The sequence below is a fragment of the Callospermophilus lateralis genome, chromosome 2 (assembly GCF_048772815.1).
Source record: "Callospermophilus lateralis isolate mCalLat2 chromosome 2, mCalLat2.hap1, whole genome shotgun sequence".
NCBI classification, from domain to species: domain Eukaryota; kingdom Metazoa; phylum Chordata; class Mammalia; order Rodentia; family Sciuridae; genus Callospermophilus; species Callospermophilus lateralis.
The window spans coordinates 116,479,031-116,497,451 of record NC_135306.1 but is presented as its reverse complement, the minus strand read 5'-3'; the positions used below and the strand labels follow the sequence as shown (position 1 = coordinate 116,497,451).

The following is an 18,421-nucleotide window of genomic DNA, read 5'->3' as shown; positions in this document are numbered from 1 at the left end:
TTCCATAATGGTTGCATCAATTTGCAGACCCACCAGCAATGTATGAGTGTGCCTTCTTCCCCACATCCTCAACAACACTTATTGTTTGCATTCGTGATAGCTGCCATTCTGACTGGAGTGAGATGAAACCTTAGAGTACTTTTGATTTGCATTTCTCTAAATGCCAGAGATGTTGAACATTTTTTTCAAATATTTGTTGATCAATTGTTCTTAATAAATACAAAAGCTACTAAGGAAAGGGAAGGGAGTTTCCTAATGCACTTCTTTCCTTATGGAACATGGTTTGGAAAGATGGAGGGAAGAAGACCATCAATGCTCTCATTTCTTCATGTTCCATGCTGAAGAGAGACAGAACTCTTTCCTAATATGTAAATCTAATTTTCATTAAGATCTACACCCGAAAAGCACTAAAACTTGAACAATTTGTGCACTGCACTACTTATTTTTGGTATTCTAGTTGTGGTAAACAATAAGGAAAAGACCAGAAGAAACAACAAAAAAAACATTCAGACCTCAAAACAAGAGGGTTGGCCACACATAAATTCAAGGGAGAATTACAGTCATGACTGTATTTTCAGATCTAAGAACACAGATGGATGGGATATTGAATTGATAGCTGGAAAAAAGGTCAGCTTTGGACTAAGGCACCCCAACCCCTGAAGACATATGACTGAAAAAGTCAGCCCCATGGCTATTTCAGGAAATATTCATGCTCTTCTCTGATTTCCTAGAATTCACCATAAAAATTATTTCGCATCTCTTCAGCTTTTGCAAACTGAACTCACCCTACAATGTGTTCTAGCTTTAGTGAGATTGCATGCTTGTCTGGGCACAAAAAATAAAATAAATGACCATCAGATGGCCTAATGTATATCTTCCTGCTTTGCTATTGTTTTATTTTTCTTATGTTTTCTGAGATTTTTGTTTTTTCTATATTATCTTTATTTTTCTTCTATTTTTAGAAGTACGTTTTGTTCTTTGTGTTTGATTACTAACACTCTTAGGAAAACTGCAGTTTTTCTTTAATTAATGCATCTCATCTGCCCTTGTTATTTTTTTCTGAATTCCAGAAGAATTTATTTCTTATTATTTGTAATTTTTACAAGATTATTGACAAAGGGAATCCATATCCATCCTGGGAGTGTCTCCCCGACACCTCTTGCTCTTTCTCACAGCACAGTAGTTTGCATATTGCCTGTTAACATTGCTAACCAAGTTCTTCATGAACCCAGAAAAAAATCAAAAAAAGAAAAAAAAAACATTTTTCTGAGCAGGCAATGCCTTGTAAACTCAAAATGCCATCGTTTGAATACAGCTACACACTATACTCTTGGCATTCATTTGAATGAATGCTTTATTTTCTAAGGCTTTCTAAAGGGCCCATTGTCTGAATTTAATTAGCCCACTGTCCTGACCTGTTTAGAGAACCAAACCACATTTCCAGGGCTTTCTGTGTTCCCCACCCAACCACCTGCTCCTTCACAATTGCAGAAAATTTTTTTATTAATAATAAAAGCGAACCTTTTGCAAGCAACTTATTTTTTCAGCTGTTCTACTAGTTCTGTCTTTTTTTTTAAATGTCATGAAATTTAAAATAATTCCTGCTGGTAAATTCTTTCATGCAGCTTGCAAAAATAATCAGGTTTTGCAGCAAAACAGCCATCGCAAGTCCATCTGGCAGGGTTGAAGCTCTGCAGATTCTGTTCTGGCCAAAGTACATCCCAGTGACTCCTGTTGTTCTAACTTAGCTACATAAATACAAATAGCATTCCAAAGGCACACCAAGATCCAGGGGTAAAAAAAAAAATATGTTTCATTTTGTAACTTAGGCAACAGCAATCATTTTCTCACAGAGACAGCCTGGGTATAATTTTATGCCAAGCAGGAGAGTTTTAACAGTAAAAAAAAAAAAAAATTGTAAGAAACTGTCAGAAAGTTGGAATTCTGTAACTGTGTGAGCCTTCCAAAGGACATAAAATAATTCATAACCCAGAAATTTAAGACACTTGGAATCATAGTTTTTAAAAATCTGAGATTTGCAATAAAGATAGAAGACCTAATGGCTATTTATTTTCATTACCTAGTTGCTTTAGTTACACAAGAAATACCTTGTAAAATTTTCAAACAGAAACAAAGAGTATAAGATGGAGAATAGGAGTCTACTGAAGTCTCCCAGTCCCCTACCCACTCTGTTACATCTTAAGGATACCCACCTTTAGTTTCATGTGCATTCTTCCAGATTTTGCTAACATTTTATTTTAGAGAAATTAAGTTGTTGCATCAACAAGTTAATGAATATCAAATATGTTATATAATCACATGTTCTATTACAAAAATGCATAAATTAATATGTTCGTGGTAAATTCCTTTCTCTCAGAATTTGACATGTTTGTTTGTTTGTTTGTTGTACCAGGGCTGTTTAACCACAGGGACATTTAACCACTGAGCCACATCCCCAGCCCTTTTTTATATTTTATTTAGAAACAGGGTCTTGCTAAGTTGCTAAGGGCCTCACTAAATAGCTGAGGCTGGCTTTGAACTTGGGCTCCTCCTGCCTCAGCCTCACAACCTGCTGGGATTACAAGTATGTACCACCACACCGGGCTGAAGATGGTTTTGTGCCTTCATTATACCTTTATACATTTGAAGGCATTAAACAAATCATTAATACTTCTATATCAATAACATAGTCCCTACTGTTGCCCACACTAGTGATGGTGGAGATAAAAGTGGCACAAAACCAGGCAAGCTTTTTTCTTAAGAGTTAAGTCCCCTAGAGCCCAGGCTTTGTAGATGCAAGGTGTTTTTGAGGATATCTGTTTCAACATTGCTTCCTCAATTAAAAATCCTTATTGGCCTTCAGATTGGACCTATACAGTGTACCATTAAATTGAATTATTGAAAAATGGTTTTTTCCCTCTTGTAAGTAGGACCAACCCACTCTGTACACACATGCATCAGCCAGAAGGTTGTAATGAAGAAAAGAAGGAGACAGCACTGAGATTGCACAGCACCCAGGACAGTTGGCTAGCAATCCTCAGCACCTACAGGCGCATATTAGACTTTGCTAATACATCCTCTAAAGGATGCCAAATAGATGTGGATAGAAATGTCACCTGATGACCTCCTGAAATACCATCAGACACTTGCCAGTGGATCTCTGATCAAGTACAATATCCACATCAACAACCATTTCAGATCTGTCATTTCAACCTCAGATTCAATTTGCCTAGGACATCACTTTTGCCATGTCTACACTGCTAAGAAATCATAGTCTGCTAGTAGACAAATCTGAAATCCTTAGCATCACTGAAAAAGCACTGTACAATCTGGCTTCTGCATCTTTCTCCAGCTTCTCTTCAACCCTCCTTTCTTCACACTTCCTGCTTGCATTTCCCTGCTGCTGACATGCTGTCCCACACATTCCAGGCTTTGGTTTTCTCCTTGATGTCAACACCTCTATGCTAATCTGCTTACTGATTTCCTTTCATACTTCAAAACTTGACTCAGACATCACCTACATTATGATGTGTTCGATCATATTCTCCCAGGACAGTAAATCATCCCCAATCCTCTACCTGCACAAAACTGTGGTTAGAGTAGATTGAGGTTAAAATCTAAACTATGTCATCACTAGCTCTATGACCTTGGATAAGTCCTTCACAACATCTATGAGTTTTTCAATCTATAAACTAGGGTTAACAACAATCTATCTCATTGATTAATGGTATGGAGTTGATGAGAAAATGCATGTAAATCATTAAGCACACTGCAGAGTACATAAAGCTCTCAAATATTCATTGTCACTCAAGATCATGAGACATACTCATAAAGCATTTGGCACAGAGTCTGATAGGAAGTAGGTAATAGGAAAAGCTAGTCCTCTCAACTATGTTAATTATTGCACTAACTACAGATATATCCACATACACACACATAAATATTTATGTAACTATTTTCCCTATGAAACCATATGCTAAAAATAGAATTCATATCTCATCCTTCTTCATATCTCTGGCAATCACTACAATCCTGGAGCACAGTAGGCAAAGAATATATTTTTATTTTATCAGCAAAGTGAAACTTCAACTCCCAACAAATCAACTCTCTGATTATTTCTTGAAGAAAAGCTGTGATTTCCCTCCCAGGAGTTTAGTTTACAAAATTCCTCACACCTGGGAGCTTCCTTTTCTCTTTTTGCATCCCCTCAGCTTCAGCACCCAACCCTAATCCTCAGCACACCAATTTCCTGCTTTTTTTAACTTCCAGTTGGTAGATCATAGACCACACACCTAGATGCATACTGTTAAGTATCACAAGCAACTGTTTCCTGAGTATTTCTGTATAGTAAACCACCTTAATCTTAGCAGTTTAAAACAATAACTATTATTATTTCTTACAGTTGACACACAGTTTGTGTGTTCCAGTTCCTTTATTGTTTCCCCAGGGATTCCTCAGGCAGTTGAATTTAGCTGAAAAGTCTAGAATGACCTTTCTCCATGATCTCTAGTTGGTGCTGCTGGTTATCAGCAGGAGCACCTGGATTCACTTCCACCTAGGAGACTGGATCAGCTTCCTTTTGAGGAGGTTAAAGGGCATTTCAAGCAGATGAAGGTGAAACCTGCAAATCCCTTTAAGGCCTAGACTCTGAAACTTTTGTATTACTTCAGCCATATTCTATTGGTCTAAGCAAGTCACAAAGTCATCCTAAATTTAAGGTAGAGATATAGGCTTCACTTCCTGATGCAAGGAGCTACCGAAAAAAAGTCTATATTTAATTTGTCACAGATAACTTGTCTCCTTAAATAGGTCCTAATCTAAGCAGTTGATTGAATTTTTTTCCTAGCACCTGCAAAATCCAGCACTTGCCTTCCACATACAGTTGGCCAATAAAATCCCTGTGGTTCGATTGAGGGACTAGTGTACTTCTTATGTCTTGAAAGCTCAGTCTTGGGTTTCAATACTAGTTTTTTAATTCACAAGATGTGTGACCTTGGGTATATTATTTGCCTTTTCTGATGTTTTATTTCTCCTTTTGTAAAACAGACAATATCTACTTTCTACTATGATAATATCATATAGAGCACCTGGAACATAGTAGATGCTTATAAGTGTGGTTTTTATCCATTATGGAGTATTTTTCTTATTTTTGATTTAAAATGTAACTCAAGCTGGGTGTGGTGGTACATGCCTGTAATCCCAGTGATTTAAGAAGCTGAGGCAGGAAGATCATGAATTCAGAGCCAGCTTCAGCAATTTAGCAAGGCCCTAAGCAGCTTAGCAAGAACTTTCTCAAAATAAAACATAAAAAGGGCTGGAGATGTGGCTCAGTGGTTAAGCACCTCTGGGTTCAATCCGCAGTACTAAAAAAACAAAGTATCTTAAAGAAGTGGCCCACAAGTGATAACCTGTTTTGAAGATTGCAAAAGTAATAAAATGTATTATAATTGTTTGAGAAAGTATAATCACCATATAAGATTCGACACCAATCAGAATGCCCCTGGTTCTACCACATATTTATCACATTAACTAAAGCATCAAATTCTCTATTCTCATTTTTGTCTTGTGAAGAAAGTGTTCCATTCCAACAAGGTACTCATTTAAAGGCTGTGTTAGCCTATGGCATATCTTTACATTCATTTTAAAGTTGGAGGAAAATCACATGATGTCTTGATGGGTCTACATTCAGACATTAAGATGTGTTATTAGAATGTTCAAGATAATATCATCAGTTCTACTTCCTCCCAACCAGATATAAAATGATGAGAAATTAAATGTATAAAATGCTATGAATTCCTTGAAGAGAGTAACCTCCTATTCACAAGTGGCTACAATTACTAGTATGTAAGAATTAGTAACAATATCTTTAGATTTAAAGGGATACTTTCTAAATGATATAATTCAAATTTAAAGATAAAATTATGCAGCAGTGTGAAAATGTCAGGCCGGTAAGCGATCTCTTCCTAGTACCTTTGAACACATTATTTCAACTCAGTTGGCACCTAAAAATATTATAGGGTCATAAAAAATGATAATAAATGTATTCAAGGGAGACTCCTAATCTTATCACTTTATTACCTTGGTGACCTATTAGTTCAAATTAACTCATTTTCATGGAGGGGCTTTTGGGGCAGCTGTGAGACTGCTGTGTTAGCTACAGGAAGTTTCAAACTGGCAAATTTCATTCAAATATAAACCTCTAAATTTGGCTACCTGGCATTGCAGGATCCTGTTGTTTGCAGTATGCAAAATAAAAATTATATACCATCTCACTTGGTCAAAAGCTATGGGCTCTTCAATATTCATTTTAATATGATTTCTGGAGGACTAGTAGGCCAAGAGGCAACAGTGGGAATGTGATATATTGAACAAGGAAGACAGGAATGTGAGTTTTCCCTTCGCATGGAGAATGACAGAGAGGGTGCATGCTGAAGGCTCCGGGTTTAGGTTCTTCTCTCCCGAACTACAAAATCTGTGAATGGATGGAGAAGTGAGCATGCGCTCTGAAATCTGTCCATGAAATCCTTCTCAGTCCCATGTAGACCCTTTAGAATTCCTTTATGTTCTATGAGATGAACTGAAGAGACACATTATCATTTATTTTTATATTGATCCATCAAAATATTTTCGAGGCTACCACAGAAGGGACAGTACTAATTATAACTACAAAATAATTAATTTGATGAAAATGTTCCCTATTATATTCATGGTGGTGGGTCAAAACTCACCAAATTGTATGCTTAAAAATTGTGAATTTTATTACATGTAAATTATACCTCAATAAGGTTCCTCTCTCAAATAGAATATCACTTGAAAGATGAAGGAGTATGTAGATAATCTTTACATTTGAATTATATAATTCAGACAAGAGGGTATCCAATCCCACTTGATCTTTGTGTTTTTTTATGTAATCATATGATCTCTCTAGATGTCCCTAAGTCTACTTTATACTGGTATTTGTAAACAATGATGATTTCCTTTTTTTATTTTTGAGTTATTAAAATGCTTGGGAAACTAATGGTCAAGATAATAGTTACTGAAATCATGGAGGTCCTTGTTTGATCCTACCCACTGCCACCACCACAAGCAGCCTCACCTGTAACTGAAGGGAACTTGTGTTATACTCTTATTATTTCAGCTTCCTCATCAATAAAATGAGAATAGTATTACTTATCTTCTGAGTTTGTTGTGAAAATTAAATAAGATAATACACATAATATCATAGGGCATAACAATGCCTAACTGTGTTATGAAGCTACTACTACTTATTGTTTATGCATTACTTCTATTACAATTTAAATCCCTGCTATAAGAATCATAGAAAAATAAAAACTTTTGTGCTGTGTAAACACCAAGAAGGCATCTACATCAAGGTTCAATATTTAGGGATTCAGTTCTGCTCCAGGGAGGCTAGATAGTCTTGGTTGGGGAGAGCCCTCCTCCCCACCTCCAAAAAAAAAGCCAGGTTCTGTACACAACAAATTTTAATGAGTTTTTGAGCTAATGAAATGGTAATGAAAATCTTTAAATCTGGAGGTAGTATAACAGGGTTTGAATGGGAGGTTGGGGAAAGGTTTGGCAGAAATGAAGGCATTGAATGATAAAAAGATGATCATGTCGAAAAGAAGGTTCCCTGAGGATAAGTATCCAAATTGGCTTCACTTGTAAAGATGGGTCCTTGAGCTATAGCCAAGGCTGGGATGTTGAGTTTATCCTGGGGACTTCAGGATTAATCTGGGGAATCTGAAAGGGAACCTGGCTCCAGAGAATTATAAATATAAATCTTCTGGAGGAAAGCAACCTCAGTTTAGGACCCCAGTTTTTCACACAACCAAATGAGTCTCAATAAAAGATCACCAATACATGGTGGTGCACACCTGTAATCTTAGAGGCTCGGGATGATGAGGCAGAAGGATTTGGAGTTCAAAGCCAGCCTCAGCAACTTAGCAAGGCCCTAATCAACAGAGGAGACCCCGTCTCTGAATAAAATACAAAAAGATCTAGGGATGTGGCTCAGTGGTTGAGTGAGTGCTTCTGAGTTCAATCCCAGGTACCAAAAAAAAAAAAAAAAAAAGAACCAAATCACTCTGAAAGAGTCATCAAAAGCAATAAATTTAAATTCACAGGACTTTTAAATATTATAATTACCAAAAGAAAAGTAACTTAAATAATGAACAGTCAACATGAGTTCATAAAAAATTACCAAGCAGACTTTTTTAAAAAAGGAATATATAGAAATAAAAAACTATAAAATCAATATAAAATGTTTAATATGAGTGAAATGGAAAATTAACAAAATCTAAGGAAAGAATTAGTGAACTAGACATGGATCTGAAGAAATCCATATCAATCTATCCAAAAGTAAAGTAAACAGAAAATTATGGATACAAAGAAAGATTATGAAATTTAGAGGATAAAAGAAAAAGTCTAAAATATATATAAACATTACTAGTATGGCAATATGTAAATCAATGGATGTGCAACTGATGTGATTCTGCAATCTGTATACGGGGTAAAAATGGGAGTTCATATCCCACTTGAATCAAAGTGTGAAATATGATATATCAAGAACTATGTAATGTTTTGAACAACCAACAATAAAAATTAATTTAAAAAATAAATAAAAAATAAAATATATATAAACAGTTTCAGAAGGACAGAATAAGGCAAAATTTGATAAGATGTGGTTGAAAATTCTCCAGAATTTATAAAAGAAATGAATCCCTTGACAAATGAAGTATGTGCTACATCAAGCATGATAAATAAAATGAAATCTATGATAAAGTGAACTGAATTTGAAGAACCACCATGACAATGGGAGTGTTAAAAGCCATCAGGAAGAAAAGATCACAACAAAGAATAACTGGAAGATTAATAGCAGACTTTTTAATAATAATCATGGAAACCAAAAGACAGTGGAATGATATCTTAAGTGCTGAGGAGAAAACATCCTATGAAGTTATAATTATAAATCCAGAAACTATCTTTTGAGTACAATGTCAAAAGAAATTATATTTTTTAAATAAATAAAATCTGAAACAGTTTAATACCAAAAACCACCTACACTTAAGGAATTTTCTAGAGAATTCATTTAGGAGAAAGAAATGGATCTAGAAAATCTGGAAGAAAATCAGCAAAGAAAATGGTAAACATGTAAGGTAAACCTAATACATGTTTACTTAATAAAGTGATAATGATCATTTGTGAAGGTTTAATATAAAGAAAGAAAGTAAAATATTAAAAAATAGCATATACCTGAGAATTAGCAGAGGAGTGGTAAGAGTGAATGTCCCCAGCTTCCTGTCTTTCAGTGACAGGGTTCAGCTGTTATTTGAAGCTTTTGTTAAATCTTCATGGTAAAATTTGATGGGTAACCATAAGGAATGAAAATAGAGGGTGTCATTTCCACAGCAGGTAGAAGGAAAATTAAATAAGGGAAAGGAACAGAAGAGGCTTCTTTTCATCAAATATTTTTTTAAAAAATCAACCAGACTTGTAAAGTTTCTGTGAATCCTTCAGATTTAAAAATGATTTGGGGAGAGAGTGCTGATAGCTCCATGGTAGCAATTAAACCAAGGCAGAAGGAGGAGGGGGAGGAAAGAAGATGCAAGGACTACTGGTGATAGAAGAGGAAGCTAGGAGAACTTTTATGACTGAGTCATCAAGGGTAAAGGGACAGTGGCATATCCTGGTCTCTCTCCGGGCTTGGGGCAGAAGTAGGAGGCAGGGCCATGCCTGCTGATGACAGAGGCTGAGGGGAGAACAGGGTGCTGTTGTGGTAGTTATGGGCAGCTCTGGTTCTGGAAAGGTCCACACATCAAATTGGGATGTGTACTTTGACTTAAAGAAGGCTTCATCCTGGCCCTAGCTTGGCCACAGAGATCAAGGAAGTAGACAGAAGGTGGAAGAAGAACTATGGGACATCTCCCCAGACAGCACCCAGGACAGCTACCACCCTGCCACTCCCCAATCATACTGGAAAGGAGGCAGAAGCCAGAAGGTATAAGGATTGACACAATCCTTGAAGGAAAAAAACAGCCAGACAAGAGCCAGAAACTAGAGGGTAACACTGGACAACATGGATCCTAGCAGCGTGGGATAATGTGCCCAGACACAGGCACATCTATGGTTAAATCATGCAAATGTTAGGGGGCCCTGATCTTTACCCACTCCTGGCCACTACATGCACAAGAGTTTCCTCCTTCCACTCAAATGTGGACTTATTGAACAGGAAAAACACATAAATTAAAGCATACTTAGAGGAATATAGCACAGATTTAAAGGTACTTAAAAATACAGCAGGTTACAGCACTTTCCCCTCACCCCCACCATTATCCTCAGTTTCATTTTCCACAGTTTCAGTTACCCACAGCCAACTCCTGTCTGAAAATGTTAAATGGAAAATTCCAGAAATAAACAATTGGTGATTTTTTTTGATTGTGCACCGCTCGGAGTAGCAAGATAAAATCTCATGCCATCCCACTCTGTCCTGCTCAGAATGTGAATCATAGCTCTGTCTAGTATGACAACACTGTGTATACTGCCCACAAGTGAGTCACTCAGCAGCCCTCTCAGTTATCATGTCACTGTCATGGTGTCACAGTGTGTACATTCAAGTAACCCTCATTTTACTTAATAACAACCTCCAAAGTGCAAGAGTAATGATGCTGGTAATTTTATTACACAGTATACCATTATAATTGTTTTATCCTTAGTTATTATTAATCTCTTACTATGCCTAATTTATAAATTAACTCTATCATCATATGTGTAAGTAGGAAAAAAAAGTATATTGGGGGTTTGGTACTATTCACAGATTCAGGCATCCACTGGGTATCTTGGAACATATCCTCCACAGATAAGGGGGGACTAGTATAATAATAGCTAATGAGTATACACTTCCTATTCTGTACCAGACACCATTATAAGTACTTGACATCTATGATCTCAGTTAATCTTCATGTCAATCTTCATGTACCCAAGATCCAACAACAAACAAGAGGCAGTAATGGAACTCAAACACTGGTTCCAGAATATTTATTTTTAATATTATGCTGACTCTGAGGGGTGGAGGATATTTTGCCTGCAAAAGGCAAAATTCATGGTTTGAGCTATGGACTGAATGTTTATGTCCTTCTCAAAATTCATATGTTAAATCCCTAATTCTCATTGTGATGGTATTTGGAGGTGGGGCCTTAGACAGATAATTAGGTCCCAAGAGTAGAGCCCTTACAGGAAGAGACATAAGTGAGATGATTTCTCTCTTTGCCATGTAAAGATTCAGAAAGACACGAGAAAGAGGGCCCTAGTCATGACTTCAGACTTCCAGTCCCCTGAACTATGAGAAATGAATTATCATTTAAGCCAGCCACCCAATCTATGGTATTTGTTATAGAATCTGGAGCTAAGACTGTTGGGGAATAATGGATTGTCTTCAAATATTTGATCGTCTGTACATGGAACAAGGGTTAAACTTTGTTTATATGAACCAAAAAGATTAGAACTAGGAGAGTGTTTTCTTTCCATCCTTCTGTATATAGTCAAAGTTCCCCGAAGAAGAAATGGGCCTCCCCAGAAGGTGCTGAGTTCTGTCACTGGCTATCAGATGCTCTTAGTGTTGGTAACATGCAGGGAATTTAAGCACTGAGTGGGTGGTTAGGTGAGACTATAAAATCTCTTGCAATTCCTGAGAGTATATAGATTCTTGAGGGTCAGGACTAAAATTCAGTACCAAAGAACTGGATGCCAAGGCTTCTTAACTTCCATAGCAACTATATAATCCACTACTTTGCTAGGGATCATTCTGGAGTTAGAATTTGCGTTTGAATGTTTTAAGACTCTACATGCCCAGATAGCTTGAGTGATTGTGTCCTCCTCAAACTTTATATGTCCTTCAGAGGTAGGTATAGACATCACCTCCTCCAGAATGTTCCCCAACCACCGCTAACACCGTCGCAGGTGCCCCCATCACCCCACCTTTCCCTGATCATGCCACTTCTCACACTACAGAGAGTGTTGTCTGTTTGATCATCAGCCTCCCCCAAGTTCGTTTCCCAGGGCTATAGTAATAAATTACCACAAACAGATGGTTTAAAGCAATAAAATTTATTTTCTCACCATTCTGAAGGTTAGAAGTCTGAAATTAAGATGTCAGAGTAATGTTCCCTCAGAAGCTGCTAGAAAAGAATCTATCCTCTCTTCTTCTGAACTTCTGATGATTGCCAGCAATTCTTGGCCTTTGGTAGCTTAAGGTTATATCCCTCGATTTTCTGCCTCCATCTTCACATAACCTTCTCCCCTCAGTCTGTATCTTGGTGTGTCCTTCTCTTTTTTATAGGAACATCAGTTTTGTGCAATTCAGGGCCCACTTTATTTTAGTATGACCTCATCTTAATGTAAGTAATTATGTCTTCAAAGGCCCTATTTCCAAATAAGGTTTTATTCACAAGGACCAGGGATTAAGACTCAGGTCTAGGATGGAGGCTACCAATTCTGTTTTAAAGCAGCTCTGAGCCTGCAAGGAGACAACAGGAGCAAAGCTCACCCTCCCAAGCTTAAAAAAAAAAAAATTATGGGCAAGATATTATCATGGTGGAAGATATGTCCAAGGAATATTTAAGGGATTTGATCTCTTTATAAATCTTAAGATAGATGAATGTGTGGAGATGGCAACTGTGGGCAACAGAACAATATTGGAATGGTGGTAATAGGAAGAAATAGAACCACCATGTTAAAAGCCTTAGAACAAGTATAAATAATGGCTGTTCAGCACAGAGATCCATGTCCCCTCTCCAAAGGGCTTGTTTTACTATGATATAAAACTGGGTCATATAATTTTCATATTAAACTTTTTTGTTTAATAAATTTTTGTAATGGTAAAAAGAAAAAAAAATTCAATCTATCATTTAGAGGACACAATTCAACCAACCACATCACCCAACCCCCCACACTCAATAGATTACGGGCTCTTCATTTTACATATTTTTATTGTGTCTATCATGAACTATATTCTGTTCTGGGCAACAAGGACAAGCCACAGTCAAGGTCACTAGACTTGATGAAGCTTCTAAAAAAATTCTACATGGAGATTGAAAATAAAATGTGCCCTTTGGTGATTGAAGCCAAATGCCAAGTGTATATAAGTACATATTGCAAAATATACAAACACTTGATACATATTTGATGAATAAGTACTAACAATGAAACACAAAGGATAAATCATTGTACTTCACCCAGCCAGTGGTCATCAACATGTTTACCAGAATCTGAGAGTTTGGTTTCTCTCTGTCCCTTGTAAAACTTTGTTCTTCAGTACTTGAATTCTTAATCTCAGTTGACACCCACAATCCAATTCCTCAAGTAATGTATTCTGACTACCAGAAAATAAAGCTTGTAGAACCTGGTTTTTTAGTTAAATTTGAGCTCTCCCCTAAAGAACACACTTGTTCTCTCTTTGCCTTCCAGGGCAGCGTCAGCTCCTCCCAGTCTCCCTTCGTCCAAATGCCAGGTGAGTACTTCAAAATGGGCAATTAATTCCCTTTCAAAATGAAACTGAGCATTTGGGCTCCTGTTTTGTTTTGTTTGTTTGTTTTTTGTTGGTGGTGGTGGTTGGTTTTGTTTTTTTTTTCATACATGACTTTAACAAATTTGTTTCTTAAACTATTTTCAAAATGTAAAATCAGTGAAGACAGACCTCATTCAGTCATTCCTATACTTAGAATCTACTGTGCCTTGAAGTCAGCCTTTTGATCCCCAGCCTAGAAGAAACTTTTTGCACAAAGGCAAGAGGAATTAAGCCCCTGACAGTTTTTAAAACAAAGTTCTGACATGATATTATAGACGAGGTACCTACTTCAAACAGAAAGAGACAGATACCTAAGGGCAGAGATGTGGAACTACCATTCACTGGGTGCTCTCTGCACATCAACCCCTCAGTTGAGCATGATGTATTCATTTCAACACACATCTCATTAAATATTCCTGTGAGGATGGAAAAGGAGCATTCCTTTTCTTTTTTCTTTTTCTTTTTCTTTTTTTTTTTTTTTTAATAGAGTCTAAGTTGCCCAGCCTGTCACAGTCCTCCTGCTCAACCTCCAGAGTAGCTGGGGTTACAGATATACAGCACCAAACAAGGGGAATTCTTAGTAGTAGTCTGGGACATTCTCATCCACACATGCGCTCCGAGCGTTCAAACTCAGAAGTGCCATAGGCCTTCTCAATAGTTTTAGAGCCCACAGTACTGGATAAGAAAAATAAATAAGGGCCTTAGAGGATTTCAAATAAACAAATGTCTCTGTGTCAAGTTTTCTAATCATATTTTATGCCATTGCACTGTGCTTTCATCTGCTCTCTTCTACACAGAGAAATTTCTGCAGCTTCTCTTTTCATCTAGAATTCTTCTTCCTCCCTTTAAGGAGAAAAAAGGAAGGCTTTAAGAGAGCAGAGGTTTTTCTTTCATGGTTGTTTTTATTTAGAAGTTGGAAATAAAGATATGACAACCTGGAAGCTTTATTTACATATTCTTCATTCTGTTCTCAGATTTAACCACTCATTCCTATGGTTATAAATTTATGGCATGAAACAGAAATCTATTTATGGATACTAATTTGAATTTACACAGTTTTTTCCCCAAAGAAGTTTGCTTATAATTAAAACTCTAACTGCAGCCTTCAAAATGCATGAGTAGTAGAAAAAATGCATGAGTATATTTGAAGTTTGGGGTTATAGAATTTAAGATGAAAGTGAAGTGAGTAGTATCATGCTAAAGGTTTTGATGGGGGAATTTTGATTCCTTATTCTGAATGAATAAATTTACATGCAATTGTTGAACACAATATTATGTTATTCATTTTATGGAAAATGTATAAGCCCTCAGCTCTGCCTCCATAGAGCTTGCAGATTGGCTGGAGAGACATTGTGAGAGATGAAAGAGTAATAAGCATAGTATACATAACATCGTGTGCAGGTGGCCTAAGTTCTGTATGTGTCATCATGAAGGACTGAGTCATGATAACAAAGAGGAAGGGTTTCCATGAGATGGTCTTCTTTCCCTCAAGAGTGGGTGGGACACAGTTCAAAAGTCCTCTGCTCTGGTTGAGGGAAGTAAAGGGAAACATCACTTGTGTCTTTTCCCTACTTCTACCCCTCTGTGACTCAGGGGTTGGTCTTAGCCAATTAGACCACGCTGACCTCACCTCCAGCTAGAATACTTAAACTATCGGTTTTACACACTCATCTCTACCCCCAAACATGAAGATCGTGTATTTCCCGCTACAACTAAGATACGGGGTCAGAAAGTAGTTTTAAAACACATTTCTTCTCTTCTGGAACATCTCTCTGGCACTAAAAGACTCCTCAGTTTCAGCTTTTCCGATTTCCACCCAAGCTTCGGTACCAGGCACTCTTCCTAAAGGTAGTGCCCCGGAGAACTGAGTGATGGCCACAAGAGGGCAGCAAATAACATCAAACTCACCAAAGCAGAAAGGTCCTGAGTTCCTCTGAAATTGGCTTCTGTGCAACCATATTATCCCAAAGCAAGCCCTTTATTGATGCCTTCCCAGTGTTAAAGGTCAGTACACAAAAGAATTAGAATACAGAGTACCACGTTCATCTGATCTGCGGTGGGGTTATCTTATCCGGAGATCCAGGATCTCAAGTAATAAGTCCAGAAGCAGCCTCTTGTATTACAGGGACAGAGCTCAGACACTCCATTCAATCAAATGTAAATGCCAAGAGATTCTTTGACTTAGATTTTTAAGCCCAGCCCTTCCTAGCATAGTGCCAAGCTCTGGAAGATAGAAGGTAAGTATGATGCCTAGGTGAATGGTTGAGCAGTTACAGTATCGTCTAAAATGAACTCATCCTTGAAAACAGAGTGGACGTTAAACATGGTTACACGGGCCAGCACAGTTTCTAAAAGTAATGCAGGCATATCTGGAGCTTTGCAAGACACTGTTCTAGTTCTGCGTTAACACTGGGGTCAGGCAGGTGTCGGGAACGTCCTTTCACCCTAGAGCCACTCAGCGGCAACCGAGATGCCCTGCCATGGCTGGGGTGGGCATTTTTGCCCACTTGTCTTTCGTTTGGCAACAGGTTCGCCGGTCATGTCAGGTTACTATGGAGTCAGAAGATCTTTTTTGTCTGACTCAGACTTCCACAACAGTAAACCGTTTTCAAACGACGTCTACACCTCCGGCGTGGCGAAGCCCTTTCCCTGCGAGTCGTCGGCAGGGCAGAGCCACGCGGCGCTGCTCGAGTCCTACCTGGCCGAGCCCTACGGGGACTACCGCCCGCCTGCCCTGACCCCAAGCCCGGGCTCCCTGCTCAGCGCCTCCCCGCTGCCGCCGCTCCTGCCGCCGCCCTTTCCCAGCGACCCGGCGCACTTCGTATTTGTGAGTACGCGTTATTTCAGGAACAGGGAGCAACAGGAGGAGTAAGGGCTCTCTTGCATCAGCCCCGCCACGCACTGGGCAACCAGATTGAAGGAGGTCTGACTCCGAGACCCCTGAGGCTGCTCTGCTGTTGCCCAAAGGGGCCAGGTCAGGCGGGCTGAGCCAGGACACCTGAGGGAGACTTGCTCAAAGATGAATGTTAACCTTGACAGCAAGCGTTCATCTAGGGATTTGAACTTAAAAAAACAAAACAAAACAAACAAACAAACAAAAAACTATAAGGTAAAATTTACGTTCATTTTGCTAATAGCCTACAGATTTTGCCACATGTTCCCCAATGCCAGTAGCACAAGTCATTATCATTCCTCCTGCTCATAAGAGAGAAGCATGTAGTGACATCTAGACATGGCTAGTTATCTTTCCGTGCAAGTCCAGGTGGCTTCTTCCCACCCAGTGCTCTGCCTCCCACTTTCCCAAGAATATTTCTACCATAAAACATTGTTCTCTGGATCCTGCCAACTAGATGAGTTCATAGAGATCTGAAGGAGGCTAAAACTCTTCATGAAAACTAAAACTGTAAAGGCTTCTTGCCATAAAGGTGAATCTCCAAAGGTGGGAGAGGGAATTAACATTATTGAGTCCTATTCTATACCAGGAATCTTTATGGGCTTTTGTTCATTTAATATGCACTAACTGAGGGAATATTTATAAAAGTACCATTTCACAGATGAACAAAGTGAGGTGCCCAGAGTTAGGAAGGGAGTAGGTAGCACAGCTATGAAAGAGTTCAGCCCACTCCAAGAGAGGTAGGCTTGAGGAGGTAGCATCAAACCTACTTCCTCTCTCACTGAGGTCAGAGCAGCCTCCTCCACCCACTCCAGAGCTCACTGTGTAGCTGGAAGTCTACTGCTTCAAAAAGCCGGCCAAGGGCTGACTTACCCACTACTGTAAAGGGTATTCTGGGACCCAGAGAAACCTGAGCCTCAAAAAGAATGCAAGCAGTGCTTTATTGTAAACAATAGAATTCTGGGTACATGGCCATTTTATTCTTCTCACATTTCATTCATTTAATGTTGTTTTCTGGGAAAAGTAACCTCACTACATATAGGAAATCTCATTCAAGAGTAAAAAAGAACCAAAACATTCCCTCCTGGTGTCAGGATAAAGCTGCCTGGGTGGGCTTTAACAGCAGAGGGAGGGTCCTGAGGCTGCTCTGGAAGCTCGCTCCAGTAGCAACCCTTGCAGCAGAAAAGCATCAACTAATACATAACCCCATTCTCTTCAGAGGGACTCTTGGGAGCAGACAGTGCCTGATGGCCTCAGCCAGACGGACCCCATGCCCACCGATACTCTACAGACCTTGCCGCCCAGCACCAGCTGCCTCTCCCAGCTCGAGTCAGGAAGTGCCACACAGCACAGGAGCTCCACCTGGGGGACCTCCCTTGCTGGCACTCAGTCCTATTCTCTGCACACGCTGGAGGATCTGCACAACACATCTGGGTACCCCACCCCACCTCCTTACCCTTTTACCCCTTTCATGACAATGTCAAATGACCTACCACCAAAGGTGGTACCTCTCTCCCCAGATGAGGGGACAGACCCCTCTTCCCTTCATGACCATTCAACTTGGACCAAAGAAGACGGGAGTGTGGCCTGGGGGTCATATGAATGCCGCAGAGCTTACTGAGGGTGTGGACCAAAGGACTTCTGTGCTTTTCTTTAAGTTGGGTTCTGTATTCCAGGGATTGCTTTAGTTGTGCTGGCTCATTCGGAACTAGATTTTCAGGAAAAGCCATAATGCCATCCTTTGTTAATGGATGATGGCATTTATTTGTAATCTTTACCACCATAACCCAGTTGAAATACAATACAGTGTCAATTAAGTATACCATGAACCATATTCTAGTGAGGCAACTTTACAGTGAGGTCATTTTGGAAATTTAGTAGCCAATTCCATTCTGAATCTTCTGTTATCTTTGAAATATAATTTTTGGCACTGATTTTTTTTCCTTAAATTATGTAGATCATAA

The 18,421-nt window shown here is 38.7% G+C and overlaps 1 protein-coding gene across 1 annotated transcript in view; it reads left to right on the top strand.

Moving 5' to 3' along the window:
* Pou2af2 (POU class 2 homeobox associating factor 2) overlaps positions 1-18,078 on the top strand; it is a 37,834-nt gene extending 19,756 nt beyond the window's left edge. The window contains exons 3-5 of the mRNA XM_076843790.1: positions 13,465-13,507; positions 16,093-16,391; positions 17,677-18,078. Of these exons, the coding sequence (XP_076699905.1) occupies positions 13,465-13,507; positions 16,093-16,391; positions 17,677-18,078 (744 nt within the window). The remainder of the gene's footprint in view (positions 1-13,464; positions 13,508-16,092; positions 16,392-17,676) is intronic.
* Positions 18,079-18,421: the final 343 nt, after the last annotated feature.